We start from the raw sequence: 23487 nt of genomic DNA on the forward strand, positions 1-23487 counted from the left end.
ACAACTCTATCAATTAGTTTAAGACAAGATTTTCTTTTTGAAAATACTATAAACAGGCCATGCATCTAATGTACACTATATTATATAAATATGTAAAAATTCTTCATGATTACTAAAAGTAAAAAGGGTTTACTTTACTATGGGTTTTTAATGAACATTTGGAGCATACAGTTAATGTGATGGTTATATTCACTTTTAGAAAATATATAGTAAGACAAGTCCTGTCTCATTTTCTGGTGGCATTGGTCACAAGGGCTAGTGTAACTGGCAGACATCATCAGGGAAGGGCACAATGCCATCTGCGCGTACAAATAAGGAGCTTGCCACAGCACTCAGGACGCTGATTGTCTTGGTTGCTCACACAGAGAACTTCAGTGCTATTCAGAGCTGGGTATATCCTACTTACTAATGCCACATAGCAGACATTTTATCAGTAAACCAGGTCTTAAGTATAATTTTAGCTTAAGTGTCTCTTCAGAAAGTATCAGTATTTTTATGTTTTAAAGTTTAGCACTTGGTTTAGAAACAAAAAGCAGCCCCCCCCCATCCAAAAAAAAAATCAAAACCAGACACAATACCTGGGCTTAGCCCTGTTAGAGAGCCACTGGAGAGCCTGTATTTTTATAAATAACTTCTTTCAAGCTTTTAATGGCAGTTGATACAGTTATCTTTTTTTCCCTTTGTCCTTTCAGTAAATTGCAGTGTTTAACATGACAACGTTTTAAAGAGAGTTGTTAGTAATGAATTATAAATTAGATTATTTGCTAGATTATTTGCTACCATATTTGAGAATATGGTCACCACTGGAAATTGCTTTATTTCAAAATCAGCTTTTATTATGTATTTAGTGATATTTTTAAGAATTGTAGAAAACTGCTTTCAATATCCAGAAATGTTTAATGCAGTGAAAACACACCTAACTTGAAAAAAAAGCCCCTTATATGATTTTCAAAACAATATTTAGAAGTCTATGTAGCCAGCACTGTAAACGAGTGCTCTGTTTATGAAGCCCAGGACTGTGGAGCTCCCCTCGAGCTACTACACACCCATGGGATGAAAACGTTGCATTTCTCTACACTGTTGATTTTACTCAAAAATTTGGGGAAACAGCATTTTTACACTAAACCACCAATGTATTTTGGAATAAATTCTTATGAAGTTTTAAAACAGGACTTGTTAAGAACAAGAAACTCCCTGCTTCCTCATCTGGGGACTCTTCAGGCCACTCCTCTTCCTCCCCTGGTGAAGGCGGGGCCCTTTCACATGTCGTATATAAAGAGAGAGGGAAAGCACAGTATTGAAAGGACAATACTACTAACCAACATATTTTGGAGTGTTTTCAGTTTTACAGTTTATATTCCAGCACTCAAAACTCAGAGTCAAGCTTTGACAAAAGAAATATTTAGTCATGCTAAATATTAAGATGCTATTTCTTTCTTAGATTGGTCAAAGTAAATCACACCAAATTCCAATAGTCTAAAAATGGACTAAGTTGTTCTAATAAACATGCACCTACATTTAATAGGAATTGAATGTAACTTTTGTGATCAGCATTTGATTTACGGGGAATATCATATATCAAGAATCTTTATATAAAAGGATCATTTCTGCTCTCTGTGCATTATGGTCAATTGATGTGATAAATATGGATAAAAATTATCCAAAATATGGATATGACAGGATGCATGTAACACATGAAATGTGCATGAAATATTATGAAACACATGTGTTTACATTAGTTTGAAAAAACATGTGGGCTGACAGTTGTCAGTTACTAACTTAGCCCTAACTGGTCTTTCAACCACTGCTTTCATATCTCTGTGAAATATACTTAAATATATATTTTATAGTAATGGGAGCCTTTTACATTTAAGTTGTTTTGTCCCCTGCATTCTTGATACTTCAGTACTTCAACTCAGTCAGAACTTTGTAGACAGGCCTGAAATTATCTTGAGTACTTGTTTCTTTAGCACTTTGAAGACATAAAAACCACTTTAAAAAAAATATATGTTTTTATTGATTTCAGAGAGAGGAAGGGAGAGGGAGAGAGAGGTAGAAACATCAATGATGAGAGTCATCGATCAGCTGCCTCCTGCACGCCCCCTACTGGGGATCGAGCCCACAACCCAGGCATGTGCCTTGACTGGGAATTGAACCGTGACCTCCTGGATCCTAGGTGAATGCTCAACCACTGGGCCACAAGGGCCGGGCTAAAAAATACTTTTTGAGTACTAAATGCCATTATATGCCTTTAAAGTTTCCTGTGCTTTGTGTTTGAAATAACTAGGTTATGTCTTTCCTGTGTATGTAAGTTTATAATTTGTTACTTCTATATGCCAGTACTTTACTATAGTCAGTGTTTTTCTTGTTGTTTTTTGTTATGTGCAGAAAATTGAAGGAAACAGGGATGCAAACCAGTAATTTGCTTTGGAGCACACTTCTTAAGCGTAAATTGATCTTCCTCATTATGTTTACTTAAGCAAATGTTCAATTGTTTGCATTCCTGGAGAATGTATTTACTTAAATATAAAAGCAATCCAGATGCATCTCTCTACTATGCCGAATTCAATCAATGATTTTTAAATTTCCTTGGATAATCCATAAGATGAGTAATTGAAATACAGATCAGTGGGAGTTGGCAGTGTATTACAATGATAGTTCTGTAGTTTTTTGGGGGAAAATAAAGCGAATTTCTCTTTTTTCTTTTTATTATAATGACTAACTTTTAGAACTTTATTGTTCCTGAGATCTATTTTTAGAATAAAATTTTCTTCTCCAAGAACAAAAAAAAAAATGAAGAGATAGGCAATGTAAGGTTAAGGCTAAAAGCTTTGGGTCATAGTTATAAAATTCCAGCCTGAATTCTGACTATATGACTTTAGATAAGTTACTTAACCTACTAAGATACAGCTCTTTCATCCTTAATAAAGAACTAATATTTATCCTATAAGGTTTTAGTAACGATTAAACAAGTTAACACAAACAAAATGCTTATGCCTGACTCACAGGGACAAATCCAGGTTTTATAGAGCCTGAAGCTTATATAATTTGGGGGATTCTGTTTAAGAAAAGTAATAAAAATATTAGGAATACAAAATTGGCATGATCATATTTAGAGTGAGAAATTAAGTCATAAATGACAAATTTCATAACAGCACAAACCCATAAAAATAAAAACTTTTAAAAAGTTCTTTCCCCTACACAGCTTTGTGATACTTGTTTTTTTCTGACAAGTTTCTTGGCTACGTTCCCTTTCACTGATTTTTCATACGACAATTTTGTAACACTTTCTACAGAGAAAATAGAAAGATAATTGTTTTTTTCTCTAGCTTAATTGATTTGTTTTATATCATTGGTAGTTTAGAAAAGTGTCTCTAAGCTTTACAACTTGTTATAGGTAATATAATGTCAATTCTTATGATTGCTCTTAAAATGGAGAAAACTTCCTTCAAATGTTTTTCATATGTGAGTGGTAATATTTGGAAGAATATTCTGCAGACTGGCTTCTAGGTCCATTCACTTCAAATATCCTTTCTTTTTTCACTAGCCACATACTTCTAGTAACTTGGGGGTCCCCAAACTGCTGCGAGAGAACCTCTGGCCACCGCAGATCAAAAGGGCTCCCTGGGGACGCTCTGTCTACACAGTGGCCCAGCACACGTAGGTCTTTTTGATGCACAACAAACTTCACCACCGTTTATGGGAACCTTGGTGAGACAACAATTGCTCCACGTCAGCTAGTTCATAAATCCAACTGACAGCGCTGCTGAGTGGCTCAGTTAGTTGGAGCGTGGTCCCCGTGCACAAAAAAGATTGCGGGTTCAATTCCCTGCTGGGGCGTGTGACTGGGTTGCCGTTCAATCCCTGGTAGGCACTTGCGGGAGGCAGCCCATCAGTCTCAGTCTCAGTCTCAGTCTCAGTCTCAGTCTCAATCTCAATCTCAATCTCAATCTCAATCTCTCATTCTTTCTCTCCCCTCCCCCCACTTCCTCTCACTCTAAAATCAGTGGAACATGTCCTTGGGTAAGAAATAAAAATAAAAAAATAGAATAAAATATAACTTACATGCTGTACATTTGTAATACGTACGTATTATACATATGTACAGCCTTTGAACATTTGAATCTCTGCTCTCACTTTTCAGTAAAAAAACTTAAGCAGCTTTATCGTGGTGTGATTTACATACCATAAACTTCACTCATTTAAAGTGTACAATTGAGTGATTTTTAGCAAATTCACAGACTTATGCAACAATCACCACAATGCAATTTAGAACATTTCCATCACCCCCAAAGGTTCCTCACGCTCATCTGTGGCACTGCCAATTCCACCTCTAGCCTCAGGCAGTTACTAATCTACTTTCCATCTCTATAGAGTTGCTTTTTCTGGATGTCTTATATAAACGGAATCACACTAGTTGTTGTTTTAAAGGCCCTTCCTGTAGTTATTTTGCATTTCTCTTCAGTCCTGAGGTCTCTGAGGCTTTCCCTAGAGCATTTGACACCAGCACCTCCTGTCATTGCACGTTGTTTTCCTTCCGATGTGTGACCAGAGCTCCTGGTTCTTTCTCAGTCACATCAGTTTTAAGCCATTCTTGCAATATCTCTTCCTTTCCATTAGCATAATTGTATTTACTGATTGTTGACTGAGTCTATAATGTAAAGCAGGTCCTGTGCCAGGTACTCCGACACAAAGATGAATGAGGCCAAGCACCTGCCACGATAGCCAGAGCGCTAGATGTGAGCGCAAACAAACAAAATGTGATACATGCTAAGTGCTATGGAACACTTTGGAGTCATAATAGCATTTATTGAGGAATTCTGTGTCAGCAAAGTTGATTTAGCTTTAAGTTCAGGGCTTTTCACTTGCACAAGCCTCTTCCAAGGCACCTGGAGGGGGTGTTCCTAGCAATGTGTTCACTTGGTAATATGTTTTTGTAATATTTCTAAAGGTAAGATTTATTCATTCATTCATTCATTCATTCATTCATTCATTCATTTATTTTATTTTTAAATTCTCGCCTGAGGACATTTTCCCATTGCTTTTCAGAGAGAGTGGAAGGGAGAGACAGGGAGAGAGAGAAACATTGATGTGAGAGAAACACATCGATTGGTTCCCTCCCTCACATGCCCCAACTGGGACTGGGATGGAGCCTGCAACTGAGATACATGCCCTTGGCTGGAATCAAACCAGGGACCCTTCAGTCAGAGGGCCGATGCTCCAATCACTGAGCCAAACAAGCTAGGGCTAAAAGTAAGATATTTTAATTGAAACCAATTAAGGCCATAGTCTGTTTCCTGTGCAACCACCCCTCTGCCACCTCTACCCATGTATCAGGAGGATGAGTGACCATGGCCATTTCCAAGATCCAGCAAAGAGTGAGTTGAGTCAGAGAGACATTTAGTTTGGGTTTAGTGGGGTATTTTATGTGGCTTACTGTCATTTCCCATATTCGTAAGTTATTGGTAGGCATGCCCATGTAGAAATGGCTCCCAAGGATACTCCTATAACCTACTGGACCAACTTACCCAGTGTTGTCATCCAAAAGTGCAGGGCCAGAGATTGCACTGCAATATGAATGTGACAAACAGTGCCAAGTCACCAGAAGTACGTGGCTAGTGATAAAGAAATGACATTTGAAATAAATGGACCCAGAAGCTAGTCTGTGGAATATTATTTCAAATATTGCTGCTCATATATGAAAAACATTTGATGGAAGTTTTCCCAAATTTAAGAACAATCGTAAGAATTTATACATTACCAATAGTGAGTTATAAAGCTTTATAACTCACCAATCGTGAGTTATAAACACTTTTCTAAACTGTCAATGACATAAAACAAATCAACATGCTGGGCAAAAGACAAGTTATCTTTTCTATTCTCTCTATAGAAAGCATTACAAAATTGTTGTCCTATGAAAAGACAATTAATGGGAATGTAGCAAAAAACTCTTATTAAAAAAAAGTACCACCCAACCGGAGTGAAAGGTCGCTGGTTCGATCCCTATCAGGACACTTGGGGTGAGGATCTGATCGCCAGTTGGCGCACATACGGAAGGCAACCGATTGATGTTTCGATCCATGTTTCTCTCTCTCTTTTCCTCTCTCTAAGCATGCCTCAGGGGAGGATTAAAAAACAAGCAAACATCTCCCTGGCAGGCAGCTTGGTTGGTTGGAGTGTCGTCCCAATATGCCAGGGTTGCAGGTTCCATCCCCGGTCAGGGCACATACAAGCAGCAACCAGGGAATGCACAGGTAGGTGAAACAACAAATCTGTTTCTCTCTGTGTGTTTCTTTCTCACTCTGTCTCCCTTCCTCTCTCTCTAAAATCAATCAATAAATTAAAAATTTAAAAAGTATCACAGTGATATGTAGGGGCAGATTCTATGTCCCCCAAATGGACATTTCCTCTTCTTCATTTCACTAATAATAAAATTCTTTTTTTCTACCCCCTGTCCAGCTCCATTGAGGTATAACTGACAAATAAAAACTATATATGTTTAAAGTGTACAATGTGATGGCTTGATTTTATATATATACATGCACACATACACATGTGTTGAATGATTACCACAACTAAGTTATTTAACACCTCTATTACCTCATATAGTTAACTTTTTGGGTGGTGACGTAAATAAGTACAGTTAAGATATACTCTCTTAGCACATTTTAGATTATTAACTATAGTCACAATGCTCTACATTAGATCCCCAGAATTTATTCATCTTATAACTGAAAGTTTGTATCCTTCGACCAACCTTTCTCCATTTTCCCCACCTCCCAGCCTCTGGCAACCACCATTCTACTCTCTTGGTCTATGAATTTGACTTTTTTAGATTTCATGTAAAAGTAAGATCATATAGCATCTGCCTTTCTCTGACTTATTTCACTTAGCATAATGTCCTCCAGGTTTATCCATATTGTCATAAATGGCATGGTGTCCTTTTTTACAGCTGAATAATATTCCATTATATATATGCCTATATAATACAATAGATAATAGAGCATATATAACATATAATAAACATGGTTATATATCACATTTTTCTTTATCCATTCTGCCCTCCATGAACACTTAGGTTGTTTCTGTACCTTGGCTATTAGAGAAAAGGGAACCCTATATATTGTGGGAATGTAAATTGCTGCAGCCATATGGAAAACAGTATGAGATTCTTCAAAAAATTAAAAAAGGTCTACCATAGATCCAGCAATCCCACTACTGGGTATATAGCCAAAGGAAATGAAATCAGTATCTCCAATAGGTATCTGTACTCTCACTGTTCATTGTGAAATTATTCACAATAGCCAACATAAAACTCTTTCATTTGAAGCATTAGTTAATAGAAGGAAAGAACTCAGGTAAATTACCTTCCCATGTGGACCTAATGTTTAATGTGTCACTATCTGCCTGGGGCAACTGTATTTTGAAATGCAAATGCAGTCCTGGTGTGGTAGCTCATTTGGTTAGAGCTTCCTCCGGATATGCCAAGGTTGCATGGGTTTGATCTCAGGTTAGGGCACAGACAAGAAGCAAACAATGAATGCATAAATAAGTGGAACAACAAATTGATGTTTCTCTCTTTCCCTTCCTCTCTAAAAATCAATTTAAAAAAAGAAATGCAGATGCTAGTTAACACATGTGAATCTGTCTTTGATGACAAAGTTTTTGCTATCCTAGAAACTTCCATATTTTTTTCAATAACGGAGATCATCATCAGGAGAGATTTGCCACTTGTTGCATTGTTTGCCAGGGTCGACTCACTAATCAAGCCTCTTGCAGGTTTAGCAAGTAAAAATACAGGATGCCTGGTCAAATTTGAATTACAGATTAACAAAAATATCCCAAATATTTTATTTTTTTAGAAGAGTAAGTGTGACTCATGCAACATATAAGTTGTTGATCTGAAATTCAAATGTATCTGGGCCTCCTGTGTTTAACAAGTTGTTGTGAGCTATGTGATAGCTATGTGATAGCTTAGATTAGGCTGCTCTTTATTTTCTGGCGCGGGGGTGTGGTGGGGGGGGGCATCTTCCAGCCTGGACCATTGAGAATGAAGCCCCTGCCCAGGCGATCTGGGGAGCACGGGCTGCATTTCCGGCGTGTCCCCCGGAGCAGAACTGCAGGGGCACAGGGCACACTTACGGGCATCTTTAGAAGATACGGTCACCGGGTTGCTCTTAAATGACAAAGCATTAGATTTCCCAGTTGTTGGGAAGACTAAGCTCCAGTCCCTGGGCGCCTTCCGTTAAAGGCGTGCTTCTCAGGAGAAGCCAGTTCGGCTGTGGGACTGTCCCACAGGGCTCCGGGTGGGCCACCATCTGGGGAGCGGCCGGGGCGGGCCTGGGGCTGACGGGCCGGGGACCCCGCGCTCACCAGCAGCGGCCCCCGCACAGCCTCCACGGCCGCCGAGCCGTCTGAGAGCTGGAGCCTCGGCCACCCCTCTGTCTCGGGGCCCAACCTCCAGAGAGACCCCGACGCCCCTGTCCGCTGCCCCCGCGCCCGGGGCGGAGCAGCCCGCTCTTAGCGCACGCGGTGCGGGAAGGAGCGGCGGCTCCCACACCAGGAGCTCGCCAGGTGCGGTGGGCGCTGCCGCTCCCCCAGGGGGGCTTCCGCGGGACGGGGGGGGCGCCCGGCAGCGCGCCGCCCTCGAAACCTGCGGTACGTGGGGCGCTTCGCTCGCGCGCGCGCTCTCCCCACTTTTTTTTTTTTTTTTTTGTCGGAGGAAAGAAAACAGTCTCGCGCCGGGATGTGCGCACAGACGAGAAGTGGAAGAGGGGCACACCCTCCTCCAGCCCGCCCAGCCTGCGCGGGGCGGGCGGCGGGGACGCGGGTCGAGGCGGGGCGCCCACGCTGACGAGGCCCGCGGACCTGCAGGGAGCCCCGCGCCGGCGCGATGATGCTCCTGAGGGGCTCCCGGTCCTGGCGCCCGCGGTGGGCGCCGACGCCCCGCACCCCGGGCCGAACGGGGCCCCAGGTAAGACGGCGGGCTCCGCGGCGAGGGCGAGGGCGCCGGGGGGGGGGGGGCGCAGCTGGAAAAGTTTGTGGGGGCCAAGTCTGTGGCATGGAGGCCGAGCGGCCGGGAAGTTCACTTGGTTTCCGCGCGCGGGAGGACCCGACAGGGGTCGCCGGGCCGCAGACCGAGGGCCGGGGGCGCGCCCGGGGCCGATGGAAGGAAGGGCGGGGGGCGCGCGGGCCGTCACCCCGGCCTGGCTGGGGCGCGGGGACCCCGGGCTGCGGTCGGAGAACAGCACAACGCCCCGGGAGGCGGTTTCTCCGCGTCCCGGCCGTGGTCCCGAGAAAGTTGGCGGAGCCGCTGTGCCCGGGCTCGGTGGCCGGTGCCCGAGGGGCTAACGGGACGAGGGAGCCCCGCGGGCTGACTGTCGTTGGAGAGAGAGATCGGGCACAACCCGCGGGTGGCGCGGGGGCAGAGCGGGTGCAGCGGCCGCGTGCGCGCCGAGTAACAGTTGGCCGGGCGCGGCGGCGCCGAGGTCTGCGCGGACCGCGCTCGGCGGAGGGAGGCGGGGTGCGCCCTGGGGCCGCGCGGGCGCGGGCGCGGGCGCGGGGCGGGGGCGGCCGCGGGCAGACCGCCTTTTCCAAAGAGCTTTTGAGGTGTGTGGTTCGCAAGGGCGTCGTTTCTGAGGTTTAGTTCGCCCCCCACGTTAGTTTCCGGTTGTTAAAGAGAAAAATATTTTATGTCTTTTAGCTGTGCAGTTAGAAAGAAAAGCACAAAGTAGGCAATGCCATCATCTTGTCACTTTCACTTCCTGTTTATTTTTTCCCCTCCTCCTCTCTCAGGGCCTCAGAGTTAGGATTGAGGCAGGCGATATTTAAATGTATTTTTCCCCCGTGTAATGGGCTGAGGGAGGCATCTCACGCAAGAGCGTGAACACCCAGCCGTCACGCTTATGAACTACAGGAGGATCTTAACATCATTTTAAAAAGGCCTTCCCTGAGTGTTTGAGAGAATGAGGAAGGGTATTATGTTACTGATTCCTAGGAACAGGGCCTAACTCCTTAAAATGTAAAATGGTAGATTTAATAGAGTAGTTGGAGAGGCTTTTTGCACTTTGTAAATTGTGCTTTTATAAATGCGGCACTTTACAATGATATACCAAGCAGTAAACACAATACAAGGAACACCAGCCATCATACACCATTTAAACATAAAATGATTGATTCAGTTTTTTATTAACCCTGACATTTTGCGTAGAATTTGAGCCCAAGACTGGCTGCCCTTTCTCAAATGGCCAACTCTGAGCCCTTTTTTTTTTTCCAGATTTCCCACCTGATGCTATACTTCAGTAGTGCCACTGCATGTCCCAGCAGGAATGTAGATGCTCTTTTACAAGTAGAAAATCATACAGTGGGGCTTATTAGGCCTAATCTGAGGGAACAGTGGTTAGTACTTGGACCCTAGGTGATCATTTTAAGAAGCCTTACATTTGTCTGTTTCTAATTTGCAGATTTTTAAGTCTTGATGGTCCAAGCTATTGTCAATTTGCTGAACTTTAGAAGTGAAAATATTGACATCATTTTATCTGTCTCATAAAAGAACCCCAAAAGACTAAAGACAGGCCTGTGAATTTGCTTCTTTATATGCCTCTTTGAAATTGTACCATAAAGAAACTGACAGAAATATCCTGACTGCTTAGGAGTTTTAGCTAGGACTACTAAAACATTTCCTGCAAATCAGATTAACTGGCTATAGGGACATTTTTCATTTTAAAGCCGCACTGTTTTGTGGTTGCCCCATATGATATGTAAAGTCGTGTGGCTAAAGACAAGTATTATTTCTATACATTTTTGCCACAAACATTCAGAATCTCTAGAGCCTGTGAAAACAGCAGGAGGGGGAAAAGACCAGTGATATTTGCAACCTGACAGCTTGCAATGATTTGTAATTAATAGCATGTCAAGTGAGTATTCCCAATTATATTTGGCCTTTTCTGAAATTATGAGTGTGCTATAGGAATTTAGTAACTTTGAAAAATGTATCCTTCATATAGTAGGTCTGCCAGTGTTTTGTGGAAAAACAAAAAGTTTGTTGAAATTGGTATGTTAATGTAGCAGAACTGCGTTTGAAAGAACACATTGCACCTGAAGCATAAGGGAACAGGAACACGTTGTATTACCTTTGGCCAGGGCTGGCCTGGTATCCATGGTACCGTTTTCGTGGTAGCATCTCTGCTGTCGGCACTCTGGCTCCAACGGTTGTCAGGGCAATCTGTGGCTCCTGCTGGTCTTTTCATACTCCAGGGCTCAGCTCTGAGTGATTATTGCACCTGATGAATTAGCTCCTAAACAGAAAGCACTGGCCTAATTGCAACTTTTTTATTTTCAGTTTTTTGCTCCTTGGTTTGAGAAATTCCCTGATATGATTTCAAGCCTCCAGTATAGTATACGAGTCTCTACAAAAGCTGTGTTTAAAACTTAAAAAACTCAAGTGCACTTTGCAGAGAAGTCTAAGTACTGAGTGTGCCTTTTTTAACTTCTTAAAACAAAGCATGTACCTGTTTTAATTCCACCACCACATGTTAATTTAGAAATTGTTTTCAGTCCTAGCTGGTTTGGCTCAGTGGTTAGAGCATCAGCCTGTGATGTCTCTCTCACACCGATGTTTCTCTTTCCCTCTCTCTCTCTCCCCCCCTTCCACTCTCTTTGAAAAGCAATGGAAAAAAATATCCTCAAGTGAGGATTAAAAAAAAAGAGATTGTTTTCATCTTTTGAATTTTATGCGCATGTCATTCTTGTTTGACACTTTCCTACCATTCTGTCTGGTGTTTGTAATTGGCACGTTGTAGTCCCTCTTTTCAGGAGAGTGATTGGTTGTATGATGCTGTGGTCTCAAAGTAATTCTAGACAGGTTTGTCTATTAAATATTAAACATTACCAGCCTCCTAGCACTTAGGTATTAGTACTGAATTTTTTGTTTTAAGTTTTACTACTTACTGCATCTTAACAGTATTAGTGCCGTTTTGAGGCAGACTGTAAGCTAGAAAATTATTTTGTATCTTGGCAGATAAGTATTTGTTGAATGAGGTACCTGTGATACTAAGGTAGAAAACCTGAGGCCAACATTAGTTGATCTAATAGCTACATAAGCTAAATGTGTTTACATCATAGAATAGAAATGAGCAGCTTAGTTAGCTTGTACTAGACTAATTGGGACATCAGAGTGCTGAACTGGCCTGGCTACGACTTAGCTCTGTGAACTTAGCCAAGTCATTCAGTCTATTTGAGTCTGCTTTGAAAACAAAGGGACTTGATAAAAAAATGCAACTAAACTACAGAACAACCATCATTCACAACCACCTGAAATCTAGCTGAACAGAAGTCTTAAAACTAAGGATATAAAAAGACTGGTAGGAGGGGTGGAGATACGGAACCAGCTGGTCCCACACCCCCATGAGGTAGATAAAAATTGGGAGGGATATCTCAGCCTCAGAGGTTCCCTACTGAGGAGTGAGGAGTCCCAGTCTTACAACAGTCCCCCAGCCCAGGGTTCCAGTGCCGGGAAGAGAAGTCCCCATAACTTCTGGATGTAAAAACCAGCTGGAATTGTGGCTGAGTGAGACAGAGATCTGCTGGAGTCCTATTCAGTTCCTCTTAAAGGGCCCACACATGGACTTACAGGGACTCACAGGGAGGAACTGAAGTGTCTGGCATCAGGGTGAGGGCTGAAGGGGCAGCTTTCTCCCAGACAGAAGTGCTGGCAGAGGCCATTATTCCTTTTCTGAGCCCTTCCCCAACAGAACCAGCAGGTTGGTACCATATCTGAGTCTACATCAACCTATTTATCACCATTTCCCCTGCCCTGGTCATTCCTTGAGACCCTACTCCACCAATTTGGGGGCCTATCCAAGCTGTTTTCAGTGGCTTATCCATAGGAATGGCCTGTCTTGGCTCATGCTTCAGACTTTACTAAAATTTCTCAAACAAGCAGAATCTGGCCTCGATGTGCCCTGTACCTCTTGCTAAGTGGCCCCAGGCCTGGTACTAATGCAGCCAGCTTTGGTTCACAGCTTGGCCTTTCCTGGGTACCTCCAAGCCCTGCACAAGTAGCGAACATCTACAGGTCGCTTTGTAGCTCATGCTGGGTGACTCCAGGCAGAACACAGGCAGCGGCTGACCTTGGCCTACACCTCCTGGAAGGCCCCAGAGCCTGCATATCCCAATAACAGCTTCAGCCCACATTGACACACTACCCAACCACCTTTGCAAGCAACACACTCAAGGGGCAGACTCAGTGGGCAGTAGAGCCCCACTGAAGTAAATTCTGCTCTGTAGAGTGGGCCCGTGCACAGCTGATCCTCCACAGTGTTCCCAGCCAGTTCTTGCAGCTGATTTACCTGTGGGTACGTCCCTCCAATTGACGTGCCAACAGCAATTAAGGGTGAACTACAACAGGAAGGTGCACACAGCCCACACCGGGAGGTGGTGCACCTGGAGTGCCCAGCTCTGGTGAACAAGGAGGATGTGCCCCTGGACCCTACAGGACACCTACTACACATTAGATCACTGTACTAAGCCCAGGAGATGTAGCACTGCTACCTAATACGTAGAAACAAACACAGGGAGGCTGCCAAAATAAGGAGACAAAAAACATTTCTTAAAGAACAGAACAAAACTCCAGAAAAAGAACTAAACAAAATGGAGACAAGCAATCTACTAGAGTCCAAAACAAGGGTTATAAGGAGGCTCAATGACCTTAGGGGAAGAGTAGATGAACTTAGAACTGAACTTCAACAGCATAAAAAAAGGACATGGAAACCATAAAAAGAAACAGTCAGAAATGAAGGATACACTAACTGAAAAAAAGAATAATTTACAGGGAATCAACAGTAGAGTAGATGAAACCAAGAATCAGAACAGCAATTTGGAATGTAAAGAAGCAAAAAACACCCAATAAGAACAGGGAAAAAAAATGAGGACAGTGTAAGGAGCCTATGGGATAACTTCTGGTGTACCAGCATTTGCATCATGGGGGTGTCAGAAGGAGAAGAGAGAGAGCAAGAAATTGAAAACCTATTTAAAAAAATAATGACAGAAAACTTCCCTTTCTGGTGCAGGGAATAGACATATAAGTCCAGGAAGCACAGAGAGCCCCCAACAAGATGAACCCAAAGAGGCCCACACCAAGACACAACATAACTTAAAATGCAAAGGTTAAAGACAGACTGTTAAAAGCAGCAAGAGAAAAGCAATTAGTTACCTGTAAGGGAGCACCAATACGACTGTCAACTGATTTCTCAACAGAAACTTTGCAGGCCAAAAGGGATTGGCAAGAAATATTAAAAGCGATGAAAATCGAGAATCTACAACCAAGATTACTCTACCCAGCAAAGCTATCATTTAGAATTGAAGGACATATAAAGAGCTTCCCAGACAAGAAAAAGTTAAAGGGGTTCATCATCATCAAGCCAGCATTACATGAAATGTTAAAGAGTCCTCTTTAAGAAGAAGAAAAAAGATCAAAACTATGAACAATAAATGGCAATAAATACATATTTATCAATAATTGAATCTAAACATAAAGTAAATGAACAGACTTCAGAAACAAACTCATAGATACAGAGAATATTTTGATGGTTGCCAGATGGGAGGGGGTTAGGTGAAAAAGGTGAAGGAATTAAGGAATACAGATTGGTAGTAACAGAATAGTCATGGGGATGTAAAGTACAGCATAAGGAGTATAGTAAATAATATTCTAATTGTGTATAGTGTCAGATGGGCATTAGATTTATTGGGATGATCACTTAGTGTGTTATATAATGTCTAATCACTAGGGTGTACACCTAAAACATAATATTGTCTCTCAGCTGTAACTGAACAATAAAAAATGATTAAAAAAAAAAGAAAACAAAGAGGCTTGTCTAACTGGTCCCAAAAGCACTTTCCATGTCTAAAATGGCTGTTTTGTTATTTTACCAGGGGATATAAGTACACCATTAAATATAATGTCAGTGTCAGAATGGTTGTCTTAATGGTTGAAAAGCCTCTTTTATGATATTTGGCAGTCAGTAGAGTGGCAATTTTACCTAGTGGTTGTAATAACTTTTCCCTTTCAAAAGAAATTGAAATTTATTTGATGGCATGAACATGTCAGAATAGATTTAGTCCCTCTCTCATACTCCGTTATGCCATTATCAGTGTCTTCATCTGTGAAATGTTGCTTATTCAAGAGTATCTAGCATTAAAACCCTAAAACCGCTATATAATAGACATCTTGAGCTAACCTATAGGCTGTAAGCCAATGGGTAATAAGACAGCATTACTCACACATATTCTAGAAGTAGCTTCTGTTTTGATCCTGTTTAATTTACCAGTGTTAATTTTCCTAGGTTTTAAAACATACCAGCTCTCTGTTTTCTGAGCTGTGTATTTAGACTGTGTATTATGGGACTCCCACCAAATGTTTTCACTGAAATTTCCACATTGGCATTCCTTCTAAGCAACAGCCCTATGAAAGATGATAGTCCATTAAAAGGTGCCCTTTAAAAGGACCCCTTTTAAAGGGGACAAATTGCTGTCTAGTATTAGAATTGTTGAGTTCCTCTGAGCAGGTGCAGGGTTTATTGTACAGACAGTGAAGTGTATAGCCAGTGGTGTTCTCTCTCTGTGCTTGCTGCCAGAAAGATTAGGGGTCAGATTTCAGACCCACCTTCTAAAAAATATGAAAGGCCTTATGATACGGATTTTATGTATTTGCCACACTCCTGGTTTCATCTACTCTGCCTTCATTTTTTCCTCCATCTGTATCATCATCCATTTTTCTGTTGTCATGTTTTAATGGGAAAAAAATGATACATAAATAAGATTGTAAGAAATTTAAAAAATCAAATCTTTGGTGTTTGAACAAATGTATTCTAAGTAGTTTCGTGTCTGTGTGTGGCAAACCAGTCTCTCTCTTGTTCAAGCAGTGTCTTTGGTGTTTCGCCCACAGAAAGTGTTCAGTGTTGATTGCATGGAATTGAATTGCTGTAAGAATTTAATTTTGACGCTGTCTCTCAAAGAAATGTGGTGGTACTGAAGTTGTTCACTATCCTCTCACCCTCCTTTTTTTCTTCTTACTACAGTCACCTGCCATAAATGTTCCTGCTACTTTGCTACCTTTACTATTCCCACCTGAGTTAAAATATAGTTTAGGACAACTACCAAGACCTGTAAATCTTTTTATTCTTAGAGTTCCCTGTTTTATTAACTCACAAATGGTGTTTTTTATTTTTTTTATTTTTTTTTTTAGTGTTATTTGGTTTTAAATTATTTTCCCTTAGTTACGAGTTCATTATAAATGTGATAGAAAGCATTGGAGTCTAAGTTTTTGTTTGGCAGCTCTTTTGGGGATACTTAGATTTCTGTCTAGAATCTACAGTATTGGTAAGAAATGATGTATGAAATCTGCACTATAAACAAAGTCCACTGAAGAGAATTTCTCTGAATAGGTTTGAGGGCAAGAAATAGGGAATGATAGGGACAGTGAAAAGAAAGGCAAAAGATGGTACTAGACTTGAAATAGCTGTAGCCTGTGTGAGCAGAAACAAAAAGTGACATATAACACTAAACCTCATATCAAGAAACCAACAGGTGTACAAAGCTATAGTGTGTCAAATTTTAGGGAGGATAGTCTGCAAGGTTGACAAGGGTCACCGTGTGAATTCTACCTGAGGGTCTTAAGATATTAAAATTGAGTGGATGGTTTGGTTTTCACAACTTCTGTGAACACAGGTGGTAATCCTATTATATTCACCTCTACTGGGAACTCTCAACTATTTGGTTGTAGTAGGAGTATTTTTATAATGAATGCATTGCTCAAATCACAGTCCTGGGACCTAAAGATGAATTAGCTTATTTTCAACCTCTTAGACATAACAGTAAATAATAAATGCCCTGAACCTGACTGGAGGAAGGAAGAAGGCATCGTTCTTTTCGACAAACCCCCTATTGTTTTTCTGACTTGTGTGTGTATGTGTTCGTGTGTATGTTTGGCTGCCTTTTTTGCTAAACATTTTGTTGGGTTTTGGTGTAGCATTTCCCTCATAGGCTGAGTAGGATATTTAAAAGGTGTCAATAAATAACAGCTCTTCCTGCTAGTGATGCAGCTAAACTATAACATGCATTTTTATTAGAGAGACTGACAGTCATGTGACCATAAACCTGGAAAAAATTAGCTTTAGAAAATGTTTCACAAACAGATCAACATAGCATTGGCTGACTAAGCCCTTGGTAGAGGATATTTGTTGTAATATTTTATAATCTGATAACTCATTTCTGCAACTCTGCTTTGGGAATGTTTCAGATAATGTATAATAAAGCAATTTTTACTGTTCAGGAGAAAGTTCGGTTTCTTTTGACCTTGTAAATACCCTGTTATGGGTTTGTTATTAGTGCAACCAAGGTAAACAAGCTTTAAAACAAGCTACGGTTGATTCCGAAGTCATGTTCTGGCCCCATCCCTGCGGTCATACTTTCTGTTCCATGCCTTATGCAGCCCACAGTCAGTCATGCGGGACTGATACCCCTGCCTGTGGCTGGTCATGCATTCTCACCCCTTCCTCTTGGTGTTTACGGTGTTCCCAGGTAGCACTGTTTCCCTTCCATCACCTTCTTGAATATATTCTTGCTCCAAGGCTGAGTGAGCTCTCATACCCACTCACCCTCACTCCACCGCACCCCAATTTTGAGGAGGTCTCTGTGGGACTCTGCCAGCAGAATTAATTCCGGGTCCTTTCCCACTCCCACGGCACTTACCTCATTCTGCCATGCACTGCAATTAGTTGTGCCCCTATGATTTTCCCCCCTGGATTCTCGCAGCACTCTGGTCAGAACTGTTTCTCCCCCTCTCTCAGGGCCTGCCCTGCCGCAGTAGGTGCATAATAAAGGCTTGTTGGGCAGAGGAATGAATGAATGAGTGATGAAGAACCAAATATTATATAGGCTTCCTTAACGGTGTGTTCTCTTCGGGTCTTACCTTCTCAAGTTCCTCTTCACTTAATCTAGCCAGGGGATCACCTGAAGCATTTTTACCGACTTTTTATGAGATGAGCCTTGAATAACTGGAGATGTTTAAAAGCTAACCAAAATAATCATCGTATGTATTGTATTTTCTATTGAAAGAAAGCAGTAGTCTTAAATGACATTTTGGTTAATTGCTTTATTTCCACATCAGGATTTTTGAAAGACATGATTAACATAATTTAATGAAACAAGTTCTGTAAGGACAGCCTGTTGGATAAGTCTTTTCTTGCCTGTTTTAAAGTGTGGTGTTGATTTCGGATGATTACATGGACAGGCAGCACTTGTCTCCACAGACAAGGGCTTCTCTAAATGTGTTTCTCAGTGTATTAGATCATATTGCTTTTAGATTTATGAAGTGCTGTTACTGCAAACAATTATCTGTGTTAGTACTCAAAGCTTAATCATTAAAACTTGAATAATTTAGAACATTAATTTAGAAATCAATTATAAAAATGCCTATTTGAAAGATACAGCTTCTGGGCAAAATACAGAATTTTTTGGAAAATAAACCCCTGAAAAGGAAAATAAACTTTGATTAGGAAACAAAAAGACCTTGAGTGGGTCTTTTCCTGTAATAATGCCTTTGTTCCCATCTAGAAGCGGAGCGGAGCGTGCTGTGCTTTGGAGCATAGAGTGGCCATTGGTGACATGGTCACCCATTGATCCTCCAGCACTTGGGATGGGTTAAGAGAGGCCCTTAAGGAGGCTGTACAGCAAAACTTGTCGAATACTGTTGAATGTTCAAATACTGGATAAGTAACCCTGCACAGAGGTTGTCATTCATTTGTTCTACTTATACAGCCTAAAATCTGAGGTCTTTGAGTGTGAATACAGACTTCTTATAAATCTAGAAGGTTCATGCAGGGACCATGGCCATTGTGGCAATATTTCAGGACTTTTGGGACAGAATGGATAAGCAGGATGCTAATGGAGGTTCCAGCTGCTTCCTGCGCCTTTGCTACTTACTACTTGAGGTTGAAGAAGTCAGCCGTAGAAGAAATGGGCTTAGGAAACAGGTTGCAGAGGCAAAAGAAGGGCCCTTGGAGCTTAGGAAAAAGAAAGGCAAGGAAAATGCACCTGGGGAGGGAGTGGGAAAAGGGTGGGCATGTTCCATAGAGCCGAGCTGGGTCCTTACCTTTTTTTTTAATTTTGAGAATACATTTATTAAAAGTAGGGACAGTGAAACAAGGGAGAGCCTAGGACAGAAGAAGCAACAGAAGAGAGACTAAGCAGGGCTGCTCTGTCTCTTTAGAAACGTTGTGGGAAAGAAGTGAGCCAAGGCGGGGCTGCTGTCAGAGAAAAGGGGGTCTTGGGGACAGGTTCAGGGGGTTAGCCCTGGACGATCTACCACTGCCCATTACTCCCCTAGTTGTCTTCTTACTTTCCCTCAACTTCCTACCTATTAGAAAAGGAAACCATCTCTTCCAGCAGCTTAGCTTGTGCCTTATTTTGTCAAGTGGAGTTCCAGCCCAAATAGAAGTCTCTAATGGAGAAATTAAAGCAGAAGAGCAGAGACATTATGAAATTGATGCTATTGGAGGTTCTCAGAAAGCAATAGTACAGAAACCACATGCCTGAAATAGAACAACAACTAATACATAGGTGTAATAATGTGCTTTATAGAGCATAACAGTTTACCTCATGCTATCTCCACCTGTCACCTACCAGTTCTATTCCCAGTTAAAGTCTAGCTTTGAATTTATTGCTTCCATAAATAAACTCTTTCTGATTACTAGGTAGAAACTAAATTTCCTTCCTTTGTCTGTCTGTAGTTCACTCATTTTACTCCTCATTTGATGCTTGTACACTTGCCTGTTTCATGGCTTTTTGTGTTTCTATCTTACCAGCAAGCCTGCCTCCCACATGAATATTCTCTTTCTTTGTACATTGTAACTCCTGAAGAACTTTTATATCTTTTATATTTGGAGGCATATTATCTCTTCGTGTTTCTTATTCTGCCAGTACAGCTGCTTATAGCGGCGATAAATGAACAAGGTGTAAGAAGTTAGCTGCCATTGTCTTTATGAGAGATGATGTTGGTCTAGACTAGGTGCAGGTAAATGTTTCCCGTAAAGGTCCAGGTAGTAGACATGTTAGGCTTTGCAAAGTATGGTCTTGATCACAACTACTAAGGTCCAGATAGTAAACATGTTAGGCTTTGCGGGCTATCGTCTATATCACAGCTACTCACCTCTGCCATTGTAGTGCTAAAGCAGTTGTAGACAATACAGAAATGAATGGATGTGTCTGTGTTCCAAGAGACTTGATTAACAAAAATGTCAGTAGGCCAGACTTGGCTCAAGGGCCGTAGTTTGCCAACCCCTAGTCTGTAGGCTCTGTACCGAGATTTTGGCAGTAGTAATAGATTCTGTCCTAGAAGATGCATCCGGATCTGGCGATCCAGTGTATGTAGAGTGGGATGAGAAGTGAGTACATTCGGTAAGGACCAGTCATGAAGTCATGGTTACTGTACATGCATCTGGAATAACAAGAACCGGTACAACGGAAACACAGGAGGAAGACTGTGAAGGTGTATCAGGATTTCAGCAGACTAGGGTTACACCTAACCATGGGGCCACAGTGCCTAGCAGGTATGGAGGAAGGAAGAGGCTGGGGGAGCTGGCACCAACATAATGAGTTGCTGCCCAAAGTCAGAGGAGGAATCAGAATCCTGTGGTGAGTTCTCATTACTGTATGAGGAGTGACACGGCGGTGTGAAGGTGAAGACTCGGGTAAGGGATGTTCAAGAGCCAGTGCACTGGCACGAGTATTTATTCCAGTAGGGTTATTTCTCTTTGGAATTATCATTAAGCTGTGGTGCTGTTTGTCTTTCATCTGAATCCAGCATTAGAACTTAGTATATATATGTTTTTCTTCCCCTTTCCTTTCCCAAACCTTTTTTTTTTTTTAAATGGATTAATCATAGAACTTATATGTGTAAATGCATAACCCATGGACACAGACAATAGTTTGGGGAAGGCCGGGGGGTGGAGGAAATCAATGGGGAGAAAAAGTGGGGACATCAGTAATACTTTCAACAATAAAGATAAATTTTAAAAAATGAATTTTCTGTTATTTCTGTTAGTTAGAGTAAACTATGTCTCTGAAATGAAAGACCCAACAATAATTAAACTTCCATATTCTTTGAAGTCAGTTTTTTTTCTCTCTCAGGAAGTGGTTCTGAAGTCAACTTACCAGGTCAGCACTAACTGCTCCACATAATCATTCAGGGACCTAAGCTGAGCAGTTCTCTGTCGTCTACAACACAAGGCTTCCAAAGTCAAAAGAGCATAGAATATATTTTTTTAGGCTTGTAAGGTGTTATGGGCTAGGCCTGGAAGTATCACATAACACTTGTGCTCATGTCCTATTGAATATTTCATTGAATATGTCATTTAGCTACAAAGGGGCTGAGAGATGTAGTTCTGGCCAGGAGCCACATTCCAACTAAAACCCGATTACTGTAGAAGAGTTGAGAATGGATTTTACTGGAATTTAGCTGTTTTTGCCTCAGCCCCTTTGGCCAAAAACAAGACAGTTTTGCTTTTTGGTGGGCACTGAATTTCCAAGGCTCCATTGAGCTTCGTTTATGTGTTCCATAGCAGTAGATGCTGGGAAACAGTGAAACTTCATTCCTTTCTGGAAAACTTAAAAAGGAAATGGTGGAAATGCACCACTTTAAATTTGGGCTGGTATAGGAACATTTGATGTCTTGTTGGGCTCATTAGAAGCTGCCCTCCGGGCTGTAACTTAATAGGAAAGGGTGTAGTCTCACTTGTACACTTGAAGCTAAGGAAGAGAGAGAGAAATAAATTCTAAAGCTTCAATTAGAATTTGAAGCCAGAATTCAAGTTTATGCAGTGACACCTGATAAGGATGGAAAGAAGTGTAGTTGAGAGAAGATGCTGACGATATTGTTTTAGGAAAGGACTTTCTTTAGAGGAACTGTAGTGACTAATAGAGAAGGAAGCAAAGTAGAAGGTAGAAAAGTATGCATATCTAGTATTTAGTTGCATTTTGTAGCCTAGCCTGTTATAAATACGGTCTAAAAAAGGAAATCTTAAATTGATGCTTAGGGTGCTTGAAAGGTGCTGTGTCTTTGGAAGAAATGTGCTTTAGTATATAACATAATACTGAGTGAGACTAATCCATTGTAGTTCAGGGCATACTCAGGAAGAGATTTATTAATATGACCTTGTTGTAATGTCTCCTTATCACATTATTTACTTAATCACATCCTTTTGGCTTGAGATACTAGAATTTTTTTCCTTTCAGTTGCTTTTCATGTACCTCAGTATAATTATTGTTTTACATAATGAAATGGCTAGGTTGCTATCAATATATTCCGTGAACTTGGACACTATATGTAATTGTCCATGAAACATAAATAAGACTTTAATTAAGAGTTGTCCAAAGGGCTGTTTTATATATATATAGTAATATATAAAGTATATACAATAGGAAATACATATAACTGGAAACATATAACAGTATCACCGATATGAATGTATTGTGATACTATGAACTGTGCCTGTGCCTGGCTTGGCAAGGTCAAAGCATAAAAGATCACGCTAGTCCTGTGGAACGTCTTTTTCTGGAGGCTTGTTATGCTGCTTCCATACTGCCGCAGATTAACCTCACCTTGATAACCATTGCTGAGAGTAGTAGAGGAAAACCAATTGAGCAATGCGAGAAGGAGGCACAGTTTCTCCTAATGAAGAAGAAATTAGGATGAGTAAATCCTAGCTTGGAAGTTAGTCATGTGCAAAGGATGTAGGAGTTTCAGTTGATCCACAAGCCACCTATGAATACTGGATTTCCAGAACACCAGGGTGGCTCCTGACGGACTGAAGGGAGGTGCAGCAACCTGATCACAGCAAGTGATAGTCCTTTATATTGCATCAGGCTTGGCACATGCGTCAGGGCTGTTATATTTTGTTACTGGGACTCCGACAAGCTGGTCTGGAGGGAGGTGGCATCCAGAAGGCAATTAAGGTGTTGAGTATTTATATAGAAGATGATTAAAGTGGCAGGATATCTTTTAATCTGATGAAAAGGCAATGAAGAAGCAAAATATTTCTTTTCGAATATCTGAGAAGGTATTATGGGAAAGAAAGTTGTCATTCTGTGTTGTTCAGAGCAAGGATGTCACTCCTAAGAGTGGGCAGAATTCCACTCTATTTAAGAAACTGTTTGTTTGTATACTGGCCATTCACCAACGGATGGACTACTTCTTATAGTACAGGACTCTTAAGATACTAGAAGAATCAGGCAGAAGCTAGAGAAGCATTGGGGAAGCCTCCTGTGCTGCAGGAGCTTGCTCGGTGAATGCACCAGAACCAGAAAGCCAAACTCTTTCCTCCTTCAGTGTCTTCCCAGTCCTCTACTAACAAAACTGTAGTGCCAGCCAGAAAAGGAAAAATATTTATCTTTATTGTTTTATCCTCACCTGAGAATATTTTTTCCATTGCT

The 23487-nt window shown here is 41.4% G+C and overlaps 1 protein-coding gene across 1 annotated transcript in view; it reads left to right on the forward strand.

Annotated features, from left to right (window-relative positions):
* The first annotated feature begins 8754 nt into the window (after positions 1-8754).
* Positions 8755-23487, forward strand: part of MCUB (mitochondrial calcium uniporter dominant negative subunit beta) — a 76716-nt gene continuing 61983 nt past the window's right edge. Inside the window, exon 1 of the mRNA XM_081116082.1 lies at positions 8755-8974. Coding sequence (XP_080972208.1) covers positions 8894-8974 — 81 coding nt within the window. The 5' untranslated portion in view covers positions 8755-8893. The remainder of the gene's footprint in view (positions 8975-23487) is intronic.

This window comes from Miniopterus schreibersii, assembly GCF_964146895.1.
Source record: "Miniopterus schreibersii genome assembly, chromosome: 1".
In the NCBI taxonomy this organism is placed as follows: domain Eukaryota; kingdom Metazoa; phylum Chordata; class Mammalia; order Chiroptera; family Miniopteridae; genus Miniopterus; species Miniopterus schreibersii.